Source organism: Pituophis catenifer, unplaced genomic scaffold, assembly GCF_029215685.1.
Source record: "Pituophis catenifer annectens isolate HBS135680 unplaced genomic scaffold, rPitCat1.0.hap2 SCAF_1, whole genome shotgun sequence".
Taxonomy (NCBI): Eukaryota; Metazoa; Chordata; class Lepidosauria; order Squamata; family Colubridae; genus Pituophis; species Pituophis catenifer.
This window is the reverse complement of record NW_027256881.1, coordinates 169,127,099-169,152,634: the sequence shown is the minus strand read 5'-3', so window position 1 is coordinate 169,152,634 and position 25,536 is coordinate 169,127,099. Positions and strand designations below refer to the sequence as shown.

The 25,536-nt window shown below is 39.6% G+C and overlaps 2 protein-coding genes across 5 annotated transcripts in view; one reads left to right on the top strand and one right to left on the bottom strand.

Annotated features, from left to right (window-relative positions):
- Window positions 1-10,271, top strand: part of UBE2F (ubiquitin conjugating enzyme E2 F (putative)) — a 207,545-nt gene extending 197,274 nt beyond the window's left edge. For all 4 annotated transcript variants that reach the window (XM_070933181.1, XM_070933182.1, XM_070933179.1 and 1 more), the window contains one exon: window positions 8,773-10,271. In XM_070933181.1, coding sequence (XP_070789282.1) covers window positions 8,773-8,823 — 51 coding nt within the window. In that variant the 3' untranslated portion in view covers window positions 8,824-10,271. The remainder of the gene's footprint in view (window positions 1-8,772) is intronic.
- Window positions 1-25,536, bottom strand: part of LRRFIP1 (LRR binding FLII interacting protein 1) — a 291,721-nt gene that overhangs the window by 4,393 nt on the left and 261,792 nt on the right. The gene's annotated exons all lie outside the window — the stretch shown is intronic.

The window sequence follows — 25,536 nt, the reverse complement described above, 5'->3', positions numbered from 1 at the left end:
AGGTATCATGAATCTAAAATGGATCTAAGATCTAAAGGAGATATAGCAACCTGACAGTTTATTGTACACCAAGAATATCAAGCCAACAGACAGCCATGATGTTACATGCTTATGCTTTTGAAGAAAATTATTGCTTAAAGGAATTTAAAAATTGTCTAATGGGAATTTCTATTTCTTGAGTTGGCTTGAGTAGCTATGTTGAAGGAGGTATAGCTATAAGACTTTGCAATTTTAGACTAATTTTCTGCAGAATTGTCAGAATGACAATTAAGTAGCAATGTGCAACAAAAACACCAATATTTTTGGAGAACTAGAGCAAGCTGATTATCTGAAATGAGTATTAGAGCATTGTCTGAAATTAGGAGGGCCATGACAGTATTTTTTTTTCTTGTGTGAATCTAGATTGGGAGCCCCAAAGTCAAACTTAAAGTTGCCAATTGGAACAAGAATATTTATTTATTGTTTGTTTGTTTGTTTGTTTGTTTATGAAAATTTATGTTGCTGCCTACTCACACATGGCGACTCAACGCAGCTTACACAGATATAAAAACACCATATAAAAGAAATAAAAAGAAAAATAATAAAATAATAACACCCCCCTCCCTGGCGACAGCACACATTCATTCAAGCCATTTAATGGGCTCCATTCCGCTCTGGGTTCCATAGGCCCTCTGGCAGAATCACATCTTCAGCACCTTCTGAAAGAGTGCTAAAGTGGGGGCCAGTGGGGTAATGATGTTCCAGAGAGGGGGAGCCACCACAGAGCAGGCCCTTCTGTGTCCAGTCAGATGTATCCCCCTAGGGGATGGGACCCACGACATTCCTTGCCTCCCTGCTCTAGTGGGTTGGGTAGATGTGATCAGCAAGAGACAGTCCCTCAGATAACCTGATCCCAAGCCATGAAGGGCTTTAAAGGTGACAATCAGCACCTTGAATTGCACCCAGAAGCAAATCAGCAACCAATGCAGTTCCCACAGAAAAGGTGCTACATGTGCACACCAAGATCTGCACAAAACCATGTGGGCCACTGCATTTTGCACCAACTGGAGCTTCCGGATACTGTTCAGGGGCAGCCCCATGTAGAGCATGTTGCAATAGTCAAGACATGAGGTGATTAGGGCATGAGTGACCATGAGGAGGGATTGTTGGTCCAGGAAAGGGTGTAACTGGCGCACAACTTGCAGTTGTGCTAAGGCCCTCTTGGCCTTTCCAGGGTTCAGTTTCAACCCGTTGCTCCCCATCTAGCCCCTAACAGCCTCCAGGCACTGTGAGAGGGAGGTCACAGCATCGCTTAACTCACTGGAGGCTGAGACATACAGTTATCATCAGCATATTGATGATATCTCAGTCCATGACGAATTATCTCACTCAACGGCTTCATGTAGATGTTGAATAAGAGCAGAGAAAGTACTGAGCTGTTATGACCCAGAACAAGCAACACGTGCTAGGCGAAAGCTTGCAGCCTTTATTCAACCACCATTCCCCCAAATCCCCACAATCCATTAATTCCCAGTCTGTTCTCCAAAGTCTCTGCCCACAGAGTACACCTATAGTCCAAGAACAAGGCTCGAACCTATGAGCCTGCACACACTTTGTACAACTTCCCGGCAGTGGAAGTCCACCAACATCAAGGCAAAGAATCAGACTTCAGTCAACAACCGAAAGGATTCTAGAGCAAAGTTCTTTTAGAAGCCGTGGAGAGTGTTGCTGCCTCTCCCCACAGTGTCTCCTTAAATGCTATTCTTCAGTTGATCCTCGTGAGGAGGGGTGGGGCGTCCTCCTCCCCAGTAGTCGGGTCACCTTGCACTGACTCTGCCTCCTCTCCATTATCTGCACTCGGGGATTGGGTGGGGAAGCATTTGCTTGTCTCTGGAGCTCCACGCCTCCTCTGCTCCACTGCTTGTCCTTTCCATCTACTCTCTCCTTCCTTGGTCTGCCTGCATCATCTCTTCCTGCCTGCCTACTCTTCTGAAGCCTGAGGGATCCAGGACTGCCTCGTCCTTGTCCCCAGGTCGTACCTCATAGGCCATAGGGGCTGCACCTACCCCCTCCGTTGGCTCCAGTTCCATCTCCTCCTCCTCCTCGGACCCAGGCTCCAACAGGGCCATGACACGAGCCCTGGGGGACCCCTCAAAGGAGTGGACGAGGGCTGGATCTCTCACCTACTAACACTGATTGTGAGGCCACAGAGGAAGAAAGTGAACCGGGGTAGCACAGGGTCCCCCAACCCCAAAGCCCCTCCAAAAGGAGGGGTCAATGGTATCAAAAACCACTGAGAGATCCAGTAGAGCAGTGTTTCCCAAACTTAGCTATTTTAAGATGCATGGACTTCAATTCCCAGAATTCCCCAACCAGTATGCCTGGTTGAGGAATTCTGGGAGTTGAAGTCCATACATCTTCAAAGGGTCAAGTTTGGGAAACACTGCAGTAGAGCAAGAATGGATGCACTACCCCCATCCCTCTCCCACCAGAGATCATCAAAAAATGTGACCAATGCCATTTCTGTCCCGTATCCAGGCCTGAATCCTGACTGGTACAAGGCTAAATAACCCGTTTCATCCAGAAATCTATGTAGCTGCCACACAACCACCATCTCAACCACCTTCCCCAAAAAGGGAAGATTGGAGACAGGTTAGAAATTATCCAACAGAGTGGAATCCAGTGATGACTTCTTGAGAAGAAAGGAGACTACAGCCTCCTTAAAGTGCTGGGGCACTAACCACTCCTGTAGGGAAGCATTAATCAATGCCAAAGTCCACCTGCTTGTCACCTCCTAGGAAGCTTTCACAAACCAGGAGAGACATGGATCTAAAACACAGGTGCTTGCCTATGATCATAGGGGTATACTCCCCTATGATCTTGCCCACTTCCTCAGGAGCAACAGGGTCAAACCGTTCCCAGATAACAGGGCAAGAACCTGCCCCAAGGCCGCCACTAGACCAGCAACCATGCCAGCCTCTTAACTGGGAACCAAGTTGTGCGATTATGTCTTCCAGAAAATCTGCAAATTCCTCAGTGTGCCTCTTCAGGTAGACTTCAGTCTCTTCCTTCCCCAGGAGGAGACAGCTCATCTTAAAGTGGGTCGCTGGTCGATTATCTGCAGACACAATTAGTGTGGAGAATATGTATTTTTAAAAGTAAAAAATCCTCAGCGTCACTCCCCCTATTTAAAACAACCATTTTATCCAAGTCCTTACTAAAGATACTGAAGAATACACAGGACTGATATTTGTGGCATCCTACTTGGTATCTGTCTCCAGTTTGTTGGGAAGCCATAAGTGGGCATTCTGAATATGATTGAGAAACAGCTACACTATATAGAGTGCATTCAGAAAGTATTCAGACCCCCTTCATTTTTGTCAATTTTGTTATGCTACAGCCTGATTCTACAGTTGTTAAAATTATTTTTTTCTCATTAATCTACACTCAGTACCCCATAATGTGTTAAATACCAAGCTAAAGTTTACAAAAAGGACCCTTACATACAGTGCATTCAGAAAGTATTCAAGTTTCCGGCTGTTTTTCCGGTGGCGTCAGAGGCAAGGACAAGCTCTGCAGCCCTGCTCCAAGCTCTCCCCGTTGGAGGGCTCCAAAAGGAACCATAGCCACCCTGCAGAGGTGGTGAAGTAAGGGGGGGGCGGCTTGCAGGTCAAGGAGCACGATGTCTCTCCTGCCTGACTTGGAAAATCCCCCTCATCCGAAGACGAGGAGCAGCAACAGTCACCATGGCTGCCATGAAGCTGGAGACAGCCAGAACAACTAAGAAAGTGCAGGAGCGAAGAGAGCAGTGAACAGAGATTGTTTCTGGTTGAGATGAATTTTTGTTTCTTTAAAAATTATCCCAAGGAAAACAAAACAAAAAAAATCCTAGAGAAGAAGTTCTAAAAATATAACTGTTTGAGCGGTGAAAGAAAATATTTTTGATTAAGAAATCTATGCTGAAAAGTAAGTTGATGAAGCGGAAAGTAACTCCTAGACTCCTAGAAATTTACAAAAAGAGAATTCTGGGAAGGTAGAATAAAAGACCAAAACCACAGAGCAGACTTAAATAACTTGGAAAATACCTGGGACTATCAGAGTATTGAGTAAATGCTGGAACTGGCCCATTTAAATAATGGACTTTGTTTTGAATGGATTTTGAGTTAGTTTATTTATTTATTTATTTATTTATTTATTTATTTATTTATTTATTAGTTCAATTTATATACCGCCCTTCTCCGAAGATTCAGGGCAGCTTACAATGCAGTTATAGCAATAGCCTTCATTCTTTTGTATATACCTGCTTATTAGGGCTTTTGGCCCCCCATAAGCGGTGTTTCCACAAAGTCAGCTTATTGCTCCCACAATCCGGGTCCTCAATTTACCTACCTCGGAAGGATGGAAGGCTGAGTCAACCTTGAGCCTGGTGAGATTTGAACTTGCACTAATTGCAGGCAGCTGGCAGCTAAGTGCTACATAACAGCACTTAGTCCGCTGCACCACCAAGGCTCATAAATAAATGAGTTAAATAAATACCTGCTGAAAAAAAGGTAGCATGGAAATTTGAGAGGAGAGCCCCATGTAGTAATGATTGGAAATTTGGACTCTTTCTGAATTAGATTGTGACTTTATTGTTTATTTCACCTTTATTGCTATTATGACTGGAGTTGAAGGAACAGCTGTGGAAATGAGAGGACTTTTTAATGAGATGACTTCATTGTTCCAAAATATTATGGATTCAATTGATGGTATAGATAAGAAAATGGAAAACATTTTGCAAAGAACAAGAAACAAATATCAAACTGCCCATGAACTGATGGAAGCAACAGAAAGTCTAGATGAAATGGATTACTCAAGCCAGCAAATTGAATACGAACAGGGGAAAAATGTGGATCAGAAAATCCAGCAAATGAAGCAACAGCTCGACAAAGAGGAAGACCAGATAAATGGCAAGCAAAAGGGGCGGAGAGAACAGATGGATTGGCCACATAAACAAATAATCAAGGACTGGAGCAAAAAATAGGACTGACATACCAGCTGATAAAAGGAGAAAGACTGAAGAAAATAAAACAGACAAATCGACAACTGGAGAGACAGGATAAAGAGAGACCTTGATAAGGAAATTGGGCATGGCCAGATATCTGAGAGAATTGGCAGTATAAGATTGGTTTAGATTGAACAAGAAAAATATAGATGACGATAGAGACAAAGATGAGTGTGGGAGGCGAATTAAAAAATGGATAAGAATTGAAGCACTAAAGAGGAGAAGAGATGATGGATAGAAAGAATTGCCCTTTAAATATTAAAGTAGCCTGATTGTAAGCTGAAAGAGGCAGAAACAAAATTAGATAGGGAAAATATTAGAATATAAATTCTTATAGAATGAATAAAAATAATAGATAGAAAGATTAGAAGTTTACAGATGTTAGGCATTTTTATGTATGTTTAAATAATATGAGGATTACTTAAATTTGATAAATGTGCTAGAGAATACTAATATTATTGTGAATTGGATTAATATGAATGATACCCAGAACCAACTCTGTCCACACACAATATGGATGTATATTTAAAAATAAAAAATATAATAATAATAATATTAAAAAAGCTCAAGCAGAAGATCCTATACCACGTCAGACAAATGTCCAATCTCTTCTTAAAAACCTCCAGTGATGGAGCACTTATAACCCATTCCACTGATTAATTGTTCTCATGCCAGGAAATTTCTCCTTATTTCTAGGTTGGATCTCTCTTTGATAAGTTTCCATTTGTTGTTTCTGGTTCTCCCTTCAGGTACTTTAGAGAATAAAACACTGCTGTTATGTCGTACTTAGTTCTTCTGTTCATTAGACCAGACAAACCTAATTCCTGCAACCATTCTTTGTATGTTTTATCCTTTGGCACAACCCTTCACTTCTGTCAATTTTGTTATGCTGCATCCTAGTTGTTGTTGTGTTGAAATTCATTTTTTTCCTTATTAACCTACACCATAAATACAAAGTAAAAACAGAATTTTAGAAATGTCTGTACATTTATTAAAATGGAAAAACTGAAATATCACATTGGCATAAGTATTCAGACCCTTTGCAGCAACACGTGAAATTTAGCTCTGGTGCCTCTCATTTTCTTGATCGTTGCTGACATATTTCTACACCTTGATGGGAGTCGACCTGTGGTAAATTAATTGATTGAATATGATTTGGAAAGGTCTCTATAGAAGGTGTCACAGCCGACAATGCATATTGTAGCAGAGCAAATGCACGAGGTCGAAGGAACTGCCTGCAGAGCTCAGAGACAGGATTATTGCAAGGCGCAGATCTGGGGAAGGCTACAGTAAAATTTCTGTTGCACTGAAGGTTCCCAAGAGCATAGTGGCCTCCATAATTCTCAAATGGAAGATGTTTGGCACAACCAGGACTCTTCCAAGAATTGGTCGCCTGGTCAAACTGAGCAATCGGGGAGAAGGACCTTAGTAAGAGAGGTGATCAAGAACCTGTTGATCACTCTGACTGAGCTCTAGAGAGTGTGTGTGGAAATGGGACAGAGTTCCAGAAAGACAACCATCACTGCAGCCCTCCACTGATCTGGGCTTTATGGCAGATAGAAGCCTCTCCTCAGTGCAAAACATATGAAAGCCCACTTTGCAAAAAAGCACCTGAAGGACTCTCAGACAATGAGAAACAAAATTCTCTGGTCTGATGAAACCAACATTGAACAAGGCCTCAATTCTAAACATTATGTCTGGAGAAAACCAGGCACCGCTCATCGCCTGCCCAATACTATCCCAACAGTGAAGTATGATGATGGCAGCATCATGCTGTAGGGGTGTTTTTCAGCAGCAGGGAAGGGTTGAAGGAAAGCTGAATGGAGCAAAGAACAAAGATATCCTCACGAAAACCTGTTCCACATTGCTCAGGATCTCAGACTGGGCTGAAGGTTCACTTTCCAACATGACAATGATCCTAAGCACATATCCAAGACAACACAGAAGTGGCCTAGGGACAATTCTGTGAATGTCCTAGAGTGGCCAAACCAGAGCCCTGACTAGAACCCTATTGAACATCTCTGGAGGGATCTGAAAATGGCTGTCAACCTGACTGAGCTTGAGAGGATTTGCAAGGATGAATGGCAGAAAATCCCTCAATCCAGGTGTACAAAGCTTGTCAGGTCATACGCAAAAAGATTCAGGCTGTAATTGCTGCCAAAGTGCTTCAACAAAGTATTGAGTGAAGGGTCTGAATTACTTATGCCAATATGATATTTCAATTTTTTATTTTCAATAAATTTACAGATATTTCTAAAATTCTGTTTGTCGTTCTGGGATACTGAGTGTAGATTGATGGGGGGGGAAAGAATTTCAAGGCTGCAGCATAACAAAATTGACAAAAGTGAAGAGGGTATGAATACTTTCTGAATGCACTGTATGTACTCAATTTTCACATCTCCAGACATTACCTTATCAAGTTGTTTATCAGCACACATATCTTTTGAATTTGCTGAAGTGCAAATTAACCACTATGCCCTTTTCGCAAACTGTTAAGGAAGCTATCCAAGCAAAAATGAGGTAATATTAGTCTGAAAAGATTTCCGCATAACCAATTCACAATAAACTCTATTTTATTATTTTACAGTTTTCAAAATTTTAACTAAATGATCTCTTTGTCAATCCCTCTAGAGTATCAGAATCAGACTGACTGGTTTCTGCTTTGCACATTTCACAAAGAGATTGGTCTAGATGGAAACTTTTGTTTAGATTTATTATATTAGTGAGTCACAACTATCTTGGCTATCTTTTTACATCTCCTCTCTTCCTTTGAATGAACATTCCAAGTTCAAGAGCCTGAAAACTGTTTCTGAGTTAACTGTTTCTGAGTTTCAGCAGTAAAAAAAGGTGCTGGCCTTGAGAAAAGAGTTATTTGGCCTTTTTTTGCTTCCTTGAGTTACTTATAAAGGCAGGTTATCTGTGGGACCACCTCTCCCAAAGGACATCTACTCATCCTACCAGATCAGATAGGGCTCCTAGTCCCTTTCCTTAAACAATTCTACTCTATGGGAACTAGGAAGCGTGCCTTTCCTATAGCATGTCCATGTAGACATGCTCCTTTAATAATTCTCCTTTAGACATGGAGAATTATGTTCAATAGCAGATTCAAGCAGTCTGTATTAACAGATTCCTCTCCAGCATCATCACTGAGGCCTCATAAATTTTATGACACAATTTGTATAAGGAGAAGAGAGAAAGGATTTAATAGGAAAAAACTTTGAACTATCTCCATAGAGGCTGAGGTAGAGACAGAGGTGCCATCAGTAAACCATTAAGATACCTTCCTGTGATGAATGTAACAATGAATCTTAGCTGAGAAAAAAAAATTACATTCTCTTGGCAAACATCTAGTACAAGTAGCAGCTAATTTCAAAGGCACTCCTTTTTGTGGTAGCAAGATCCATAGCTATTTCTATCTCATACAGCAGGCCTGTCAAACTGGCGACCTATGGGCTGGATATGGCCCATGTAGGCTATGCCCAGTCCAACTCCGCAAAGGAAGAAAACATCCCGATAAGTCACGATACAGCCCATGATGTGATCGGGTTTGATATCCCTGCCCTACAGGTTCCTTTTCTTTCAACAGCTTTTCTCCTCAGGAAATATAAGGTCTCTCAGGGAGAAAATCATCATGCAGTAAGATTTACTCTGTCTGGAATGAAAGCTATGTATTGGAATTTTAATGGAGACACATTAGTATAGGGCTGTTATTGTTTCTGTAAACATATCTATTTTTCAACTGCATACAGGAGGACTTCCGAACTAAAGTTGAAGATTACATTAAGCGCTATGCAAGATGATGATGGGAGATGAATTGCAAGGCCATGAACGCACCTTGATGTTTTCCTAAAACAACCACCACCACCAAAAAAGAGGGGTTTTTTTTGTCTTGTGTTCATGTTGTTTTGATTAAGAAAATCCTCTTTGTTAAACGAAAAGATCAGCCATTCAGCAAGAAAATGATGTATGTTGGATAAAAAAAATTGTTTAACTTTCAACAATCTCTTTTTGAAATTGTACCATATATTCAGAAGCGAGATCTTGATACTAAAAAGAAAGCTCTATTAAGATCATTTATTCATTTTAAAATTTTCTTAATAACTAGTAAGGAATATTTAAATATGGCAATAAATAAATGTGGGCCAAAATTGAACATGCATCATATTGAGCGCATATGTTAGCTCTGTCTACTGTTGCTGATAAATTTGAAATTACTGATACTGTTTCATTTTTTATCTATTGTTTTAAATTTGCATTTACTGTGCAAAGCACTTACTGAAATGAAGGCTGAGTCTGAATACATATAAATACAGTGTATTTCTTTTAAAACATAACTATTTTACATGCAAATGTAATGAAAGGTATGATAGTTTTTAAATACCTTTAGTTTCTGGTGTGGTGAATTGATATTTCAGATTATTATAAAACAAAGTAATTTTAATTTTTTGGTACCAAAGCTTTAGTAAAAAGCTAATCCTTGAGATCAAATTAATGCTGACTATAATTTAACTGTAACACTGTAAGAAGCCAAATTTTTCAGGATAAACATGGTATAAAGAACTTTAAATATAACTACAGTAGCTCTATCCAGTGGTGGGATTCAAGTAATTTAACAACCGGTTCTCTGCCCTAATAATTTCTTCCAACAACCAGTTTGCCAAATTGGTCAGAAAGTTCACAACCGGTTCTCCCGAAGTGGTGCGAACTGCTGAATCCCACCACTGGCTCTATCTCATGTAAAGTATGTATGAACTACAAAACCATTTGGGTTGCGTATACACTGCAGGTATATTTAAAAGCAGACGCTACATGCAATATGTACTTCATATTTTATCTTAACTCTTTTGACCCAATGAGCATTCAAAATAGTGAGAATCATACCCCTCAAATAATTTAAAATTAATTAAATTATTGCCAAAGTAGAGACAAAAATGTTTGTTTAGTTTCATACACATTGTGTGCATAATATTTTTGCCTCAACTTTTTTCATATAGAAGAATCTAATTTATTAGGTCCTTCTGTAATTTCCCAATGCAGTAAACCTTCAATTTAATGGTCTCATTGGGAGAAAGAGGTATCAATAAACCTCTTTAAAAGGAATAAAAGCAGGATGTCTGCTGATTCTGAATAGAAGTTTACCTATGCATATTTTATGCATTTTTTAAAAACAAAAAATTGGAATGAGATTTTATGCATGTTTGTAATGGTGAATGGGATTTTATGCATGTACAGATTTTAATCATTGCATCTGAAGTCTGAAAGTATATATATATATATATATATATATATATATATATATATATATATATATATATATATATATATATATATATATATATATATATTTGATTTATATGCCGCCCTTCTCCGGCTTACAATGTGCTAAGCAATAGCCTTCATCCTTTTTGTATATTTATACAAAGTCAGCTTATTGCCCCCACAAACTGGGTCCTCAATTTATCTACCTTAGAAAGGATGGAAGGCTGAGTCAACTTTGAGCCTGGCGAGATTCGAACCTGCAGTAATTGCAGGCAGCTGGTCTTAATAACAGGGTGCTTTAGACCACTGTACTACCAAGGCTTTGATATTAAATCAAATGTTTACTACATACTTCAAAGTTTGATAGTCAATTTATTATAATTACACCCCAGTAAATATTATCAGTCACAAATGAAGGAGTATACATGTCCCAGGATAATGTTGTAGGATCCAATCTGGGTCGGTCACCAAGACCAGAGGTTTTGTCTTCTGAGCTTTCAAACTTCTGCTGGAGCCCATCTTCAGGGAACTTCTTTCTAACAGAGTGTGTGCTGTTCTGTGTGTAGTATTTATATGGTGCCTGTTCTACGTGGGTTTTAGATGTTGATTGGGGTGTGCTGGTGGCTGGCTATCAACCATCAAGCCAGCCATCAACACATCCCAATCAACATCTAAAAAGCCACATACAATACCACACACAGAACAGCACACATTCTGATAAAGAGAAGTTCCTTGATAATGGGCACCAGCATGAGTCCGAAAACTCAGAAGACAAAACCTCTGCTCCCGATGACTGACCCAGATTGGATCTATCATCAGTGTAACGATATTCAAAACAAGGCACCTTGAGGTTCAATTAGAATGAGAATAAATTAAATACATGGATTAAATGTTCATTGCAATTAATGGTCCTTAGAAAATGCTTAATTTGTTCAAATAAAAGTTTCAAAATAAAAATTATTTCTTTAAAATTTGAGTTACTCAGAGGTTCTGAGAAAATAATTATCTGTTGTCTGTCTTTGGGAAATTATTTACAAACGTTCTGAGTCAATAATATAGTGGGCAGATAGAAAGAGCTTGTTTCCAGGAGGACAGTTTTCACAAAAATACTGTTCGCATTTTAAAGAAATATAACCAAAATTACAAACTGAGTAAGTTGACACACAATTAAACACAGTTTTTCTCCATGAACAATGCAAAATTCTTAATACTCACATATAGTCATATTTTCATTTTCCAATAAATGATTGAGCAATAAACTACTGTATAGAAAGAATAGCTGGGTAATGACAGAAGAATACAGAAAACAATTGGGACAGCTAATACAACTGAGAATTAGAAGCCATGGTTTTATGCTCACAATACTAAAGGTAGTAGAGATCCTTGGAAGACTGGAACATCTGGGAGATGTTGGTTTCATGTAACATCTGCATGCAGCTGGGAGGGTTGACTGGAGCACAGGTGGCCTTTGGGAAACTAGTGGCCAATGCAGCTCAGAGTTACTGATGGACATTGGAAGGTACTAAAAGGGCATTAGAGACCTATAAAACTCAGAATCCGTGAAATAATAGAATATGCCAGTTTTGCAAATGACTCAAAGTTCTGTGAAACAACTGTTTGGATTGTGGTTCTGTTTACAAGTGTTGTAATGCAAGTCCCTTTAAATATTAATTTTGTGTTCTTAATGAACTCTATGGTTCCAGGTCTGGACCAGCATTTGAATGCAGCCACTTTGATTAGAGCTATTGGGATCTCCCACTTGAGTGGCTGTGACTGTAGTTCCTGTTTCTGAATGGACTGTGGATTGTGCAGTAAGGTTATCCTCTCCCCCTCATACATACAAACCATTGTTTTGGAGCCAGAAGGGCAACTAAGCCATAGTGAGAAAAACAGGAGAACTTGACAGATTCAAAGTGAATAAAGACAAACTGGGTGGTCTTTCTCTGCACTAGCACCAAAAGATTGAGTAAACAAGATTGTAAGGTGAATGTTGAGTGATGCAATTGGGTGATGTGAATATGGTCTTTCTTATTTATTTATTTTATTTATTTTATTAAAAATTTTATACCGCCCTTCTTAGGGCGGTGTACAGCCAAAAATAAAACCCGCAACTATATGAAAGTTAAAAGTCAATTTAAAAATATTAAATAATTTGGCCGAAAGAGCTAAAATAGAAACCACCCATTAAAATAGTATTTAGGCCAGCCCTGCTTGGTGAAACAATAGTGTTTTGAGGGCGCGGCGAAAGGTGCGAAGGTTGGGAATCCTACGAATCTCCGGGGGCAGCTCATTCCAGAGGGCAGGTGCCCCCACAGGGAAGGGTCTCCCCCTGGGGGTCGCCAGTCAACATTGTTTGACCGACGGCACCCTGAGGAGTCCCTCTCTGTGGGAGCGTACTGGTCGATGGGAGGCTATCAGTGGCCCCCTCCAGGTGTTCTTGGGTATGTAGGGCAATCATCCGTTGCTTCTACCTTGGTCTGTTCTAAGCAACCGCTGATCTTTTTTTTTTAGAAAGTTTTATTTTTATTTCTCATAAACATACAATCTCTTAGCCATTATTAATCATACATATTATCTTTTGATGTTCGTATTTGTTCAGTCTTCCTCCTAAAAATTTAAAGTATACTCGGGGTTGCTCTTCTACCATTCCATATCTTCCTTATTTCACAACAACCCTTCCTCTCCTTCTCCCGTCTTTCCCTTCCCTCCCTTCTGTCCTTTTCCACTTTCTTCTTTCCTCCTCTCCTTCCCCTTCTCTCCTTCCCCTTCCTTTCCCCCACTCCTCCTCTCTTCATCCCTTTCTAACCTTCTCTCCTACTCTTGTTTCCCCTCCCTTTCTTCCTCTCCTTTTTCCTTTCTTCTGTCCCTCTCTTTCCTTTCCTCTCTTATCCTCTGTTCTTCCTATTTGTCCCTCTACTCCTCTCTCCATTCCCTCTTCGTTGTGTTTATTTTTAATTCAATATATTTTCAAGATTGTATTCGAGCAACTCAGATTCTCTGTTTACATACATTTTCCTTTCAATTTCTTTTCTATTTTGCTGGTTACGCATATAGCATCATTAACATACATTTATATAATAACACTTTTTTCGTTTCCCCCCTTTTTCATTACTTAGGTGTTATCTGGGTGTCGAGTCCTGCCGGAGCTCGCCATCGATGGGGGGTGTGGGAGACGAAGGAGTGGAGATAAGCATCCGTTTCTATTCCTTTTTTGTCCTTTCTCTCATTTACTTTTACCCTATCCAATTTGTTAATCTCTAGTCTTTTATTCATATTCCTTTTCTAACCAATCATAAAATCGTCCCCATGTCTTGAAATACACCAATTCCTCTTTATCTTTTATTCTTAATGTTAATCTGTTCATTTCTGCACATTCTAAAATTTTTCTTATCTCTTCTTCTAACGGGATTTTTTCTGCTTTTCAATTTTGTGCAAATACTATTCTAGCCACTGTTATTATATGAATGATCAAATATGTATCTTCTTTACCATATTTCTCCGGTAAAATGCCCAATAAAAATATCTCTGGTCTTAACTCTATACGCTGGTATAGCATTCCCTCTAACCATGTTCGTATTTTAACCCAATAATTCTTTGCTTCTTTGCATGACCACCACATATGATAATATGATCCTGGCGATTGATAACATTTCCAACATTTAGCTGATTTATCTTTAAACATTTTTGCTAATTTTCTCCCTCCAAAGTCAATAGTCTTGTATTTCTCAATAAAACCCATTCTTTAATCCATGTTAGCACTGCCGCTTGGTAGTATAATTCCCAATTTGATAGTCCAAGCCCGCCTCTAATTCTTGAGTCTTGTAACATTTTTATATTAATTCTTGCTTTTTTCCCTTGTCATACGTATTTCCACATTGTTCTATTCAAATTCTCAAAAGTACTTTTTCTCAAACTTTATTGGTATTGTTTGGAAAAGAAATAAGATTCTTGGTAGTATGTTCATCTTGATTAATGCTATTCTTCCCATTAATAATAATTGCAGATTTCTCCATTTCTCCAAGTCTATTTCAATTTGGTTTCTCAATTTATAGTAATTAACTTCCTTGACAGTTACACATCCTGAGGTTAATTGAATACCCAAATATTTCACTTTCTTCACTATTTGAATATCTAACTTCTCCATTATTTCCTTTTTTTGTTTTTCTCTCATATTTTTAACTAAGATTTTTGTCTTATCCTTATTGATGTTCAGTCCCGCTACTTCTCCATATTCCTCTATTTGCTCAAGTAACTTTGGATCTGTTTCTATAAGATCTTCCATAATAAACACTAAACCATCCGCAAATGCTTGCAATTTATATTCTTTTTTTATTTTCATTCCTTTTATTTCCTTACCTTTCTGTTTAAGATCTCTAATGTCAATATAAATAATAATGGAGGTAACAGACATCCTTGTCTAGTTCCTTTTCTAATATCCACTTTTTCTGTCATTTCACCATTTACAATTATTGTGATCCAGGCCCAAGTAGTTAGTATTAAATGCAAACAGTTCAAAAACAAACAGACTTTATTAGAAGTCTAATTCTCAGAAGCTGAGAATTAACTCATTCTCAGCGTAGTTCAAACTAAATTAAAGCAAATTCTTCAAAACACCATTCCTCAGTTTATCACTGACCTTGGTATAACTAGGCAAACTGCCAAAGGCTTTTCTTGGCAAAAGTTCAGAAGCAGAAGACGCCGACAAGAAATGAATACAGTGAAACGAAGCAATTCTCTCAATGTTGTTTTCCGGCAAAGAGGCCAAGAGCCGTTGCTGGTCTTTTAAGCCTTATGGGAGGAGCCAATCATCTCTTGGCTCTACTCCCGAGTCGTCCTCTCTACTTTATCTGCTCCTGCCTTCTGGCAGCTCTTCTCATATATGCACTAGGAACAGGCTCTTCCTGTTCCTCTGCCTCTATTGTCAGCTTCTGGAGGCTCCGAAGTTCACACATCACTCCCTGATGGCCCTGGCCCCATCTCTGCCTCTGACGCAGAGTCCTCATCTGGGCCTTCCCCAGCCTCCAGGACTGACCCATGTTCTTCCTCAGCCTCATCGCTGTCCGACTCCGCTGCCAGCTCCGCAGGATGCTGGTGGACCACAACAACAATCACCTTTGCTGATTGGCCTTTATATATAGTTTTGACCGTTTTTATAAACCTATTCCCAGAATCCATCATTTGTAATTGTGTTATCATGAATTGCCAATTCATGTTATCAAATGCTTTCTGTGCATCTAAAAATAACGGTGCCATTTGCTTCTCTGACTGTGCTTCATACATTCTAGTGTATTCAAGATGATTCGCATATTGTCTCTAATCTGCCTTTTAGGTAAAAAACCATTCTGATCTGGGTGCATAAATTCATTTAACAGTCTCTTCAATCTTTCAACCATAATTGAGGCAAAAATTTTATAATCCGCATTTAGTAGAGAAATTGGTCTGTAATTATTTGTTGTAGGTCTGACTCTTACATAAGAGTTATATATGCCTCCATCCACGAGTCCGGAATGTTAGCTTCTAATAATAGGTCATTAAATACCTGCAACATTACATTACTTAATATGTCTTGAAGCATTTTATATAATTCTGATGGTAATCCATCCAGTCCTGGTGTTTTACCATTTTTTTGTCTTTTAATTCCCTCCATTAATTCCATCATTGATATTTTTTCTTCTAATGTCTTTTTGAATTTTTCTGAAATCTTAGGTATTTCAGCTTTTTCTAAATATTGTTCTGTCTTTCTCTCTGCAACTGTCTCTTGCTGATATGTAACATTTCTCAATTATGTTTTCCCTCATTTTGGTAGCATATCTTTCCATCTTGGTCTAATAGTTGGTTTATTAATTTCTTCTCTTTCTCCTTTTTCATTTTATATGCCATCCATCGTCCTGGTTTATTTGCATTTTCAAAATTTTTTTGCTTTGTTGAGTTTATTTTATTCACCAAATCTTCATTTTCCATTAAATTCAATTTATATTTTTGCAACTCCATCAAGTTCTTAATCTTTTTATTAGGTGGATTTTTCTGTAATTCCATCTCTAACTTCTTATACTCCTCCTCCAATTTCTTTTGTGTTTTGTCTATTCTTTTTGTTCCATTTTGCTAAATATGTCATTGTCAGTCCTCTAATATATGCTTTGCTAGTATCCCACACATTTTGTAATGATGTATCCTCTTTTCTATTTTCTTTAAAGAAAAAAGTCAATTCTTTTTCCATATACTGTTGAAAGTTCTTTTCATTTAATACTTTTTGGTTCAATGTCCGTCTCATTCCTTTCCTCTGCCCCTTCCATATCATTGTTATTGGATTGTGGTCTGCTTGTTTCTATATCAATCTTATGTATTTTAGATATTAATTCTGTTGACATCCACATCATATCTATTCTTTTTTTTATTGAAAAGTTTTACAAAAAAAAAAGAATTCCCCCCCCCAATATTCCCCCCCCCAAGACTTCCCAGAGCAAAATACAGGATACTTCAATTAACAATCATAAGCTAAATTAACCTATCTATCCTCAGACTACTAAATCCCCCCCGAAACCTTAACTCCACTATGGATAACATAATACTTCTATTACTTAACGTTCATTCATAAGCTATTTGATATTTTCTTGTCTGATACTTATTTTGAATATAATCAATCCATCTTCTCCATTCCGATACGTATCTTTCTTGTGTATAGTCCTTCAAATACGCTGAGATTTTCGCCATTTCTGCTAAGTTCATTACTTTCAGTATCCACTCTTCAATAGTAGGCAAAAAGTCCTTCTTCCAGTTTTGCGCTACCAACAGCCTTGCTGCTGATATTAAGTTCAAAATCAATTTAGTCTCTAATACTGTACAATCCATCGTTATACCCAGTAAAAACAATTGAGGAGTAAATTTCAACCTTTTTTTCAGAATGTTCTGCATCACCACCAAATTTTTATCCAAAATGCCTTGATTTTCTTACAGGTCCACCATATATGATAATAGGTTGCATCATCACATTCACATTTAGCTTGCAAATTCGGGTACATACATGATAATTTTTTAGGATCTAAGTGCCATCTATAAAACATTTTATAAAAATTCTCTCTCAAATTTTGTGCTTGCGTAAATTTAACATTTCTGACCCAAATCTTTTCCCATGTTTCCATCATCACTGGTTCCTGAAAGTTTTGTGCCCATTTTATCATACAATCCTTAACCAATTCCGTTTCTGAATCTATTTCCAATAAAGCATTATACAACCTTTTAATATGCATCTGACTTTGATCTCTAATCTGTTTCACCAAATTTTCCTCATTTTGCATAACACCAATTTTTTGATCTTCCCTCCATCTAGCTTGAAGCTGACCATACTGAAATCAAGTATAAATTATCCCTTCTTCTTTTAGTACATCTAAAGATTTCAGTTGCAAATTACCCCTTTCCAAAAGAAGAAGCTCTTTATAAGTAATCACCTCTGTTTTTGCTCTATACTTATATTTTCTATTGCATGTCTAGGATTTGCCCATATGGGTATCTTATAGTTTAACTTATATTGATATTTTTTCCAAACCCTCAACAATGCATTTCTAAGTATATGACCCTTAAACACTTTATCCACTTTTTTTCATATAACAGATAAGCATGCCATCCATATAACAAATCATAGCCTTCTATGTTTAACATTCTTTCTTCAGTTAAGTTAAACTAGTTGCTAATTTGTGATAAAACAGCCGCTTCATAATACAATCTTAAATTAGGCATTTTAAGACCTCCTCTCTCATGTACATCCTGTATAATTTTCAGTTTCACTCTTGGATTCTTCCCACCCCTACATCATATCTATTCTTGACCACGACATGTGTCTATTTGAGTAAAATGTGTACTGCTTTTCTTTCAGATATCTTCTTCTCCAAGCATCCTGCAGAATTAATTCATCTGTCATTGTAAAAAATGCTCTAGGAAGAGTCTTTCTTAACTTCTTATTCATTTTTGTGAATTTGTAATCTAGCTCATTATTTACAATCGCATTAAAGTCTCCTATTATACATATATCTTCATATGTATAAATAATATTCTATTATTTTTCTGTGTAATTTCGCATAAAATTCTTCTTGGTTTTCATTTGGAGCATATATCGCTACTAACAATATTTTTTTATGGTTCATTACTATTTCAACCATTATTACCCTTCCTTCCTCATCCTCAAATATTTGTTTAGATTTAATTGTCTTTTTAATATATAGTGCTACTCCTCTTTTACTTTTGCAAGCAAGCATTGTATATAATGTCCCCAATTTTGTCTGCTCCAAAAACTTTTTATGCTGTTCTAATATGAACTTCTTGCAAACATATAATCTCTAACTTTAACTTCTCTTATTTGTTAAATGTTCTTTTTATTGCTGAATTTAGTCCATTTATATTTATTGATATCATTTTTATTTCTTCTTCCATGTCCTACTTATTTATATGCTTAGTGGATCTAGTCATTTTATCTCCCTTCTTTCTTTTGCTTCTTTCAGTCTTGCTCCTTCTCTTATTGCTCTTTCTTCTTGTTCTTTGGTTATCTCTTTTGGTTGTTCCTTTTTCTCTTCCTGGTATCCAGCCCCTCTTTCTTCTCTCAGTCTCTCTTCCTCTTGGTATCATATATATTGTTCATAAAATATTTCTGCTTTCTCTAATCTATGTCTTTGTTCCTGCCAGTTCACCAAGATTCCTTCTGGTACCAACCATCTAAAACTCACTCCTCTTCTAATCAAACATTTAGTCAGAAATTGATATTCTTTTCTTAAGTCTCTAACTCTTCTCGGAATTTGCTTCAACGCCACTATCTCTCTACCCTTGTGTTTTATTGTCGCATTTCTCATAAACTGCAAAATCTCTGTTCTCAGTGTTTTCTTGGTAAATCTGACATTTATTTCTCTAGGTAAGTTATTTCTCATTGCATATCTTGTATGTACTTTAAATATCTTGTCGATCCTATTTAGTATCTTTTCTTTACTCTCTTCCATTGCTTCCGCTAATATGTCTGCAATTTTCTTGGCTAAATTCTCTCCTTTTTCTTCTTCAATGTTTTGGAATCTTAAATAATAATCAGCATTATCCAACTATATTCCAACTATATAATTGTCCTTTCCTGATTTTTATCAGTTATTGTAAATTTATAATCCATCTCTTCTACTTTTTTCTCTGTTGATTCTGCTTTTTCTTCCACTATCTTCAATTGTTGTTCACTTTTCCCTATCATCTCCTTGACCTCTTTTAATTCTTCATCTACTTTGTTTATTCGTTCCTTAAGACATACATACTTTTTAACATACTTTTTAATTCTGCATTGGTTTTATCTTGTTGTGTTGTAGTGTTTACTGCCTTTTATGCCATGGAGCTGGACACTGTTGTTATTGATGGTGATGATAAATGTGCTGTTATTTTCTTCATCTTGTTATTTGTGTTCAAACCACAAAATTTGTAATCCAAATATCGAGTATAACTATAATCCACGTTTAGAATCTTTAAATCAACCCACCTCCACTCTGTTCCATCACCAGACAATCAAATTCCACTTCCAATTTAAATCAAAATTTAAAATCAAAATCTTCAGGTTCTTGTTACTCTAATCCACGTAAATTTGAAGAGAATGAGAAAAGGAGCAAAAAAAAAAATCCCCCCCCAAAAAAGAAAGGAAAAACATCTGCCAAGAATAAATAAAAAAAAAGAAAAAGAAGATATAAAAAAGTATTTAATCCTCGTTAATATAAAGATAATCCCCTTTAATGAAGGGGAAAAAATATCCAAAAATGTAATTTGAAAAAGTTCCAAATGGAAAAAAGAACCCAAAAATCCAAAATTCTAAATCCAAAAAGTAGAAGGAAAACAATTAAATATTTAATAAATTACATAGCTGGTTCTGTTTTCTTTTCCTTTCTACCACAGAGTCACAAGACAGTTTTGAGACAGCTCCTGATGGCTGTCTTCCCAACCATTGGGTCAGAGGCTATTTGCTGGTGCTTCAGGGAATTTGTGGTTTCCCTGTTCACACAAGCTCATGTCTCTGTTCTTCACCATCCCTACAAGATGGCTACGATCCTCTATGGATCCCCAAAATGGTTGGAATATCAACGCTTCTCCAGAGCCCCAAAGTTCACATTGTATAGCCGTGACGTTGGCCATGCCTCTCCAACAACCGCTGGTCTTGATCCCCTCGCTGGGTCCAATCACTGTTACATCCAGCTATGTAGGGCACCCACTCCTTACCCCCTCTGTGCTACCTCCACCATCCCCCTCCATACTGGGGCCTCCCCTCCACGTTTTGCAACTATGAAATGGAGCGTAGGAATGCCTGGCTTTGGACAACACCATTTTGGAAGTTGACACATTCTTGCCCCCCTCCCAACATTCCAAATGTACATCAAAGCAGAGAAAAGGAACAAACAAAAATCCCATGCAAGTGTAACCCGAATCCTCCCCACTCCCAACAGAATGGCAAGGTCCCAATAGATATCTATGGGACCTGACATGCTGCCTCCCTAGGAAAAGGAGACATCCAACTGAAGACAAAATAATAAAGGGTAAGACAACAATAAGAACAATTAGGTTTGTCAGTGTAGAGTTGGTGGAAGTGCTTGATTAATCTAGGGGCTCTAATGTGTTTTTTGTGAACCCACTCATTTTGTGATGCGGGAGGTCTTTCCAGGCCACTAAACAACACCATGGATCTGTGAATCAAGGATCTGTTTTAATTTCAAAATGTTGTTGTTTTTTTTAATTTGATTTTATATGCCACCCTTCTCCGGCAATAGCCTTCATACTTTTGTATATTTATACAAAGTCAGCTTATTGCCCCCACAAACTGGGTCCTCAATTTACCTACCTTAGAAAGGATGGAAGGCTGAGTCAACCTTGAGCCTGGTGAGATTCAAACTTATAGTAATTGCAGACAGCTGGTGTTAATCACAATGCTATCAGTCTGCTGAGCCACCAGGCCCGAGTGTTGTTTGCCTTCTACCATAAGGGGTGGTGGCATGGGTTGTAAGACAGAGGTCACTTCTGGTTTTAATAGGCTGCAATGAAAGATTGGGTGCACTTGCCACAATGACTTGGTTAATTGCAGGTCCATTGTGACCAGGTTAATTATGCGGGTGATGGGGAATGGTCCTAAGAATTTTGGTCTAAGTTTTTTAGATGGTTGCAGGACTGAAAAGAATTGAGTGGAAAGGTAGACTCGATTCCCAACTTTAAATGGTTTAGGCTCCACTTTCTTTTTATCTCCCTGAGCCTCATAAGCTGCTTTTGCTTTGCCTAGGGCTTTGTGAACCACGGGCCAGGTGATCTTTAGCTGACTGATCCACTGCTTTAGGAAGGGGGTTGTTGGTTCAGTAGCGGGTAGTTCAGGCATCGGGTTAAATTCTTGGCTACTTGGAATGGGGTAAAACCCGTGCTGGTGTACACTGAATTGTTGTATGCTACCTCCTCAAATGGCAATAGGTCAGTCCAGTCATCCTGTTGGTAGTTAATAAAGCATCGGAAGTATTGTTCCAGAACCAAGTTAACGTGTTCCATCACCCCATTCATTTCAGGATGGTGACTAGAACTGAGGCCCTGGTCGGTTCCCAAAAGGTCCAAAAAAGCTTTCCAGAATTTGGAGGTGAACTGGACCCCCCAATCTGATATAATACAGCATGGAGCTTCATGTAAGCAGTATATGTGAAGTAAGAACAGTTTTGCTAGAGTTTTGGCTGTTGGGATTTTATGGCATGGGACAACGTGGACCTGTTTTGAAAAAAAGTCTATCACTACCCAAATTACTGTGTTTCTGGAGCTCTCTGGGATTTCTATGATTTCCCATTAGAAATCTCCAGTGTACTGAAGGATCAGGCACCACCTGTAAAAGACCAGGGATTTTTCCCTACCTGTGCTTTGCCTCTGTGCAGGAGGAGCAGCTAGCAATGTAACTTTCAATTTTCTTTTTAAGGAATGGCCACCAAAATTGTCATTTCAGGAGATGCAGAGTTTTTACAAACCTAAAATGCCCTACCAATTTGGAGTCATGGCACGCCTGCATGGTTTTTAGTCTTTTGCTAACTGGGACATAAGAGTTTTCCTCCCACCCATCTTGCATGGAGCAAGTGTTTTTATGGTCAAGAAAACACTCGTCCTGCTCTAGGGCCTGCTTAAAGGCTATAGTGATGGTATTGTCCACAGCGGGGGGGGGGGTGTCCTCCTTTGCTTGCAATCTTGTGATGACTCATGCTGCTACCATGTTTCCCCGAAAATGTGACCTGCCCCGAAAATAAGTGCTAGCCTGATTTTTTGGGGTGGGCCTAATATAAGTCCTACCCCAAAAATAAGCCCTAGAGAAGGGGTAGGCATGGCCAGCACAGGAGGCAGACCTTCCCTTCCCTGGTCACCTCATGGCAACTGGGCCATGGTAGTACAGTGTTTTAATGCACCCTGTAATTAACACAGCTGCCTGCAATTTCTGCAGGTTCGAATCTTACCAGGCTCAAGGTTGACTCAGCCTTCCATCCTTTCTAAGGTAGGTTAAATGAGGACCCAGTTTGTGGGGGCAATAAGCTGACTTTGTATAAATATATATACAAAAGTATGAAGGCTATTGCTTAACGCATTGTAAGCCGCCCTGAGTCTCCGGAGAAGGGCGGCATATAAATCAAATTAAAAAAAAAAAATCATGACCGCAGATCAGCTGAGCCAGTGAGGGCTGGAAGATACCTGTCATTCTGTCTCTCTGGGCACCTGGAGATGCACTCTTACCAGTCCCAGCCATGCCCGTGGCACCAGGCACAGGGGTGAAATGTAAAATTTGTTACTACCAGTTCTGTGGGCGTGGCTTGTTGGGGGTGGTGGTAATGTGACTGGGTGGGCGTGGCCAACTTTATTTTTTTTAACTTTTCAAAGCATTTTTTCTAATGCTTTGAAAAGCCTCTGCTGATCAGGAAACTCAGCTGGGATCGTCAGAGAGGTTCTTTTAAAAGTACCTCTCTGCAGATTAGGAAACTCAGCTGGGATCATCAGAGAGGCATTTTAAAAAATACCTCTCTGCCGATCAGGAAACTCAGCTGGGATCATCAGAGACTTTTCAAAGCATTTTTTACCACCTCTTCGGCCAAGAGGTTGCAGAAAAAAATGCTTTGAAAAGCCTCTGACTAGCCCAGCTGAGCCGCACGATCATCAGAGGCTTTTTTTTTTTTACTTTTAAAAGCATTTTTTCATGGGAACAGGTAGAAAAAATGCTTTTAAAAGTAAAAAGTAAAAAAAAAGCCTCTGATGATCCTGTGGCTCATCTGGGCATGGTGGGGGGGACGCAGGGATTTTTGCTACTGGTTCTCCGAACCACCCGCCGCCATCGCTACTGGATCAGGGGATCCGGTCCGAACCGGGAGCATTTCACCCCTGACCAGGCAATCTCTCAGCTGAAGGCTCCTCTCTTCCGCAGCTCACCTTATGGCTCTGGAGCAGGCGGTAACCTGGTTTGCACTCTGCCAGGCCTGGAGCTTGGGTCTTGCTCAGGCTGCTGCTATGATGAGGCAGAAGGCCGTGCGGCATGTCAGAATCAGGTCCCCCCGGCTCTGCCTGGCTGCTGGGCCTGCTGCACCTGCTATACCTCCTGCTGCTGGCCTGGTAGGGGCCTACAGCTGGGCTGCTCCTGCCTGGTGTGGGGCAACTTGGCCCAGATCTCCAGAGCATCTCTGCCACTGGCCTGCCAGGGTCCTCTTCATCAGCGGTCGTGTTGCCCTGTGAGAGCTCCATGGCTGCCCTGCAGCAGGACAGAAGAGGGAGGGGGAGATCACCCCCCAAAACCCTGTGTTCCTTGGCCGAGCCCGCAGCCTGCACCCCTCTCGTTGGAGCAAGACATGGAACACAATGTTACCCACGGAGGCTTCACACTGCAACACTCTGCTGCAGCTTCAGAACAAACTTCTGCCTTCCCTGCGCAGGATTGCAAGGCTGAAGGCTTCGGATGAAGCATTTTGGGATGTGTGGCTGTGCTAGTCTCATGGGGAAAAATAAGACTACCCTGAAAATAAGACCTAGTGCCTTTTTTGGTGGCCCAAATTGCGATGCAGGGAGCATGGGTTTAACTACTTCTGTCTTCACACTATTATACTGGGGCAGTCTGAACAAAGCGTCTGCCAGGATGTTTTTCTCCCCTGGTAAATAGCGGAGGATAAAGTTAAATTGCTGAAGGTATGGGCCCAATGGGCTTACTTGGGGGACATTTTCGATGGGGTCTTTAGAGCTTCCAGATTCTTGTGGTCGATCCATACCTGGAAAGGGATTTTATTCCCTTCCAGGAAGTGCCACCAAATGAGGAGAGCTCCATCTAATTGCAAATGCTTCCTTCCTTGCTCAATACTGCTCAGTTTTGGTTAGTTTTTTCAATGTGTATGCACACGGCTATAGTTGACCCCCCCCCTGTTTTTCCTGAAGCACCACAGCCCCCACTGTCACATCGCTGGCGTTGGACTGAATCACAAAGGATTTTTCCAGGTCCGGGTGATTCAACACCGGCTCGGCTGAGGAGTTTTTTGAGCTTGAATGCCGCTTGGCATTCCATGTTCTACTTTAGTGGTTGGCTGGGTTTAAGCTTATCTACCCCCATGGTTCTCAACAAGTTAGTGATAGGGAGGGCGATTTGGGCAAATGATGGGATGAATTGCCTATAGAAATTTGCGAACCCTAGGAAGCTTTGTAGCTGTCTTCGGGTGCATGTGGCTAACACCACTCACACTTTTTCCGGGTCCATTTCAGCCCCCTGGTGCGAGATCCAGTGACCCCAGGTAGTTATTTTGTCTTTGTGGAACTCATATTTTGAGAGCTTAGCATAGTTTGGTGGCTCAGAGTTTTTTCAAGACTGCCCAGACCAGCTTTATGTGCTCAGCTTTTGTTTTGGTGTATATCAGAATGGCATCAAGGTACACCAAAATACCTTTGTATAAGTTTTCATGCAGCATCTATCATGCATTTATCAGCTGCATGAACCCTGCAGGGGCCCTTTGGAGCCCAAACGGGAGCATGTTAAACTGGAAACACCCCATTGGGCACTTAAAAGCCGTCTTCCACTCATCCCCCTCCCGAATCCTGTCTTGGTGATAGGCTTCCTGCAAGTCCAGCTTAGAAAAAATCTTGCCTTTTGAAAGGTGGGCCAGTAGGAGAGGCGGAGAAGACATTGCGGTGAAATGACGATTCTTCTGTAGGGCTTTATGGAAGTTCGCTGAATTCCCCTTCCCCTTAGAGCAGTGGTTCTCAACCTTCCTAATGACGTG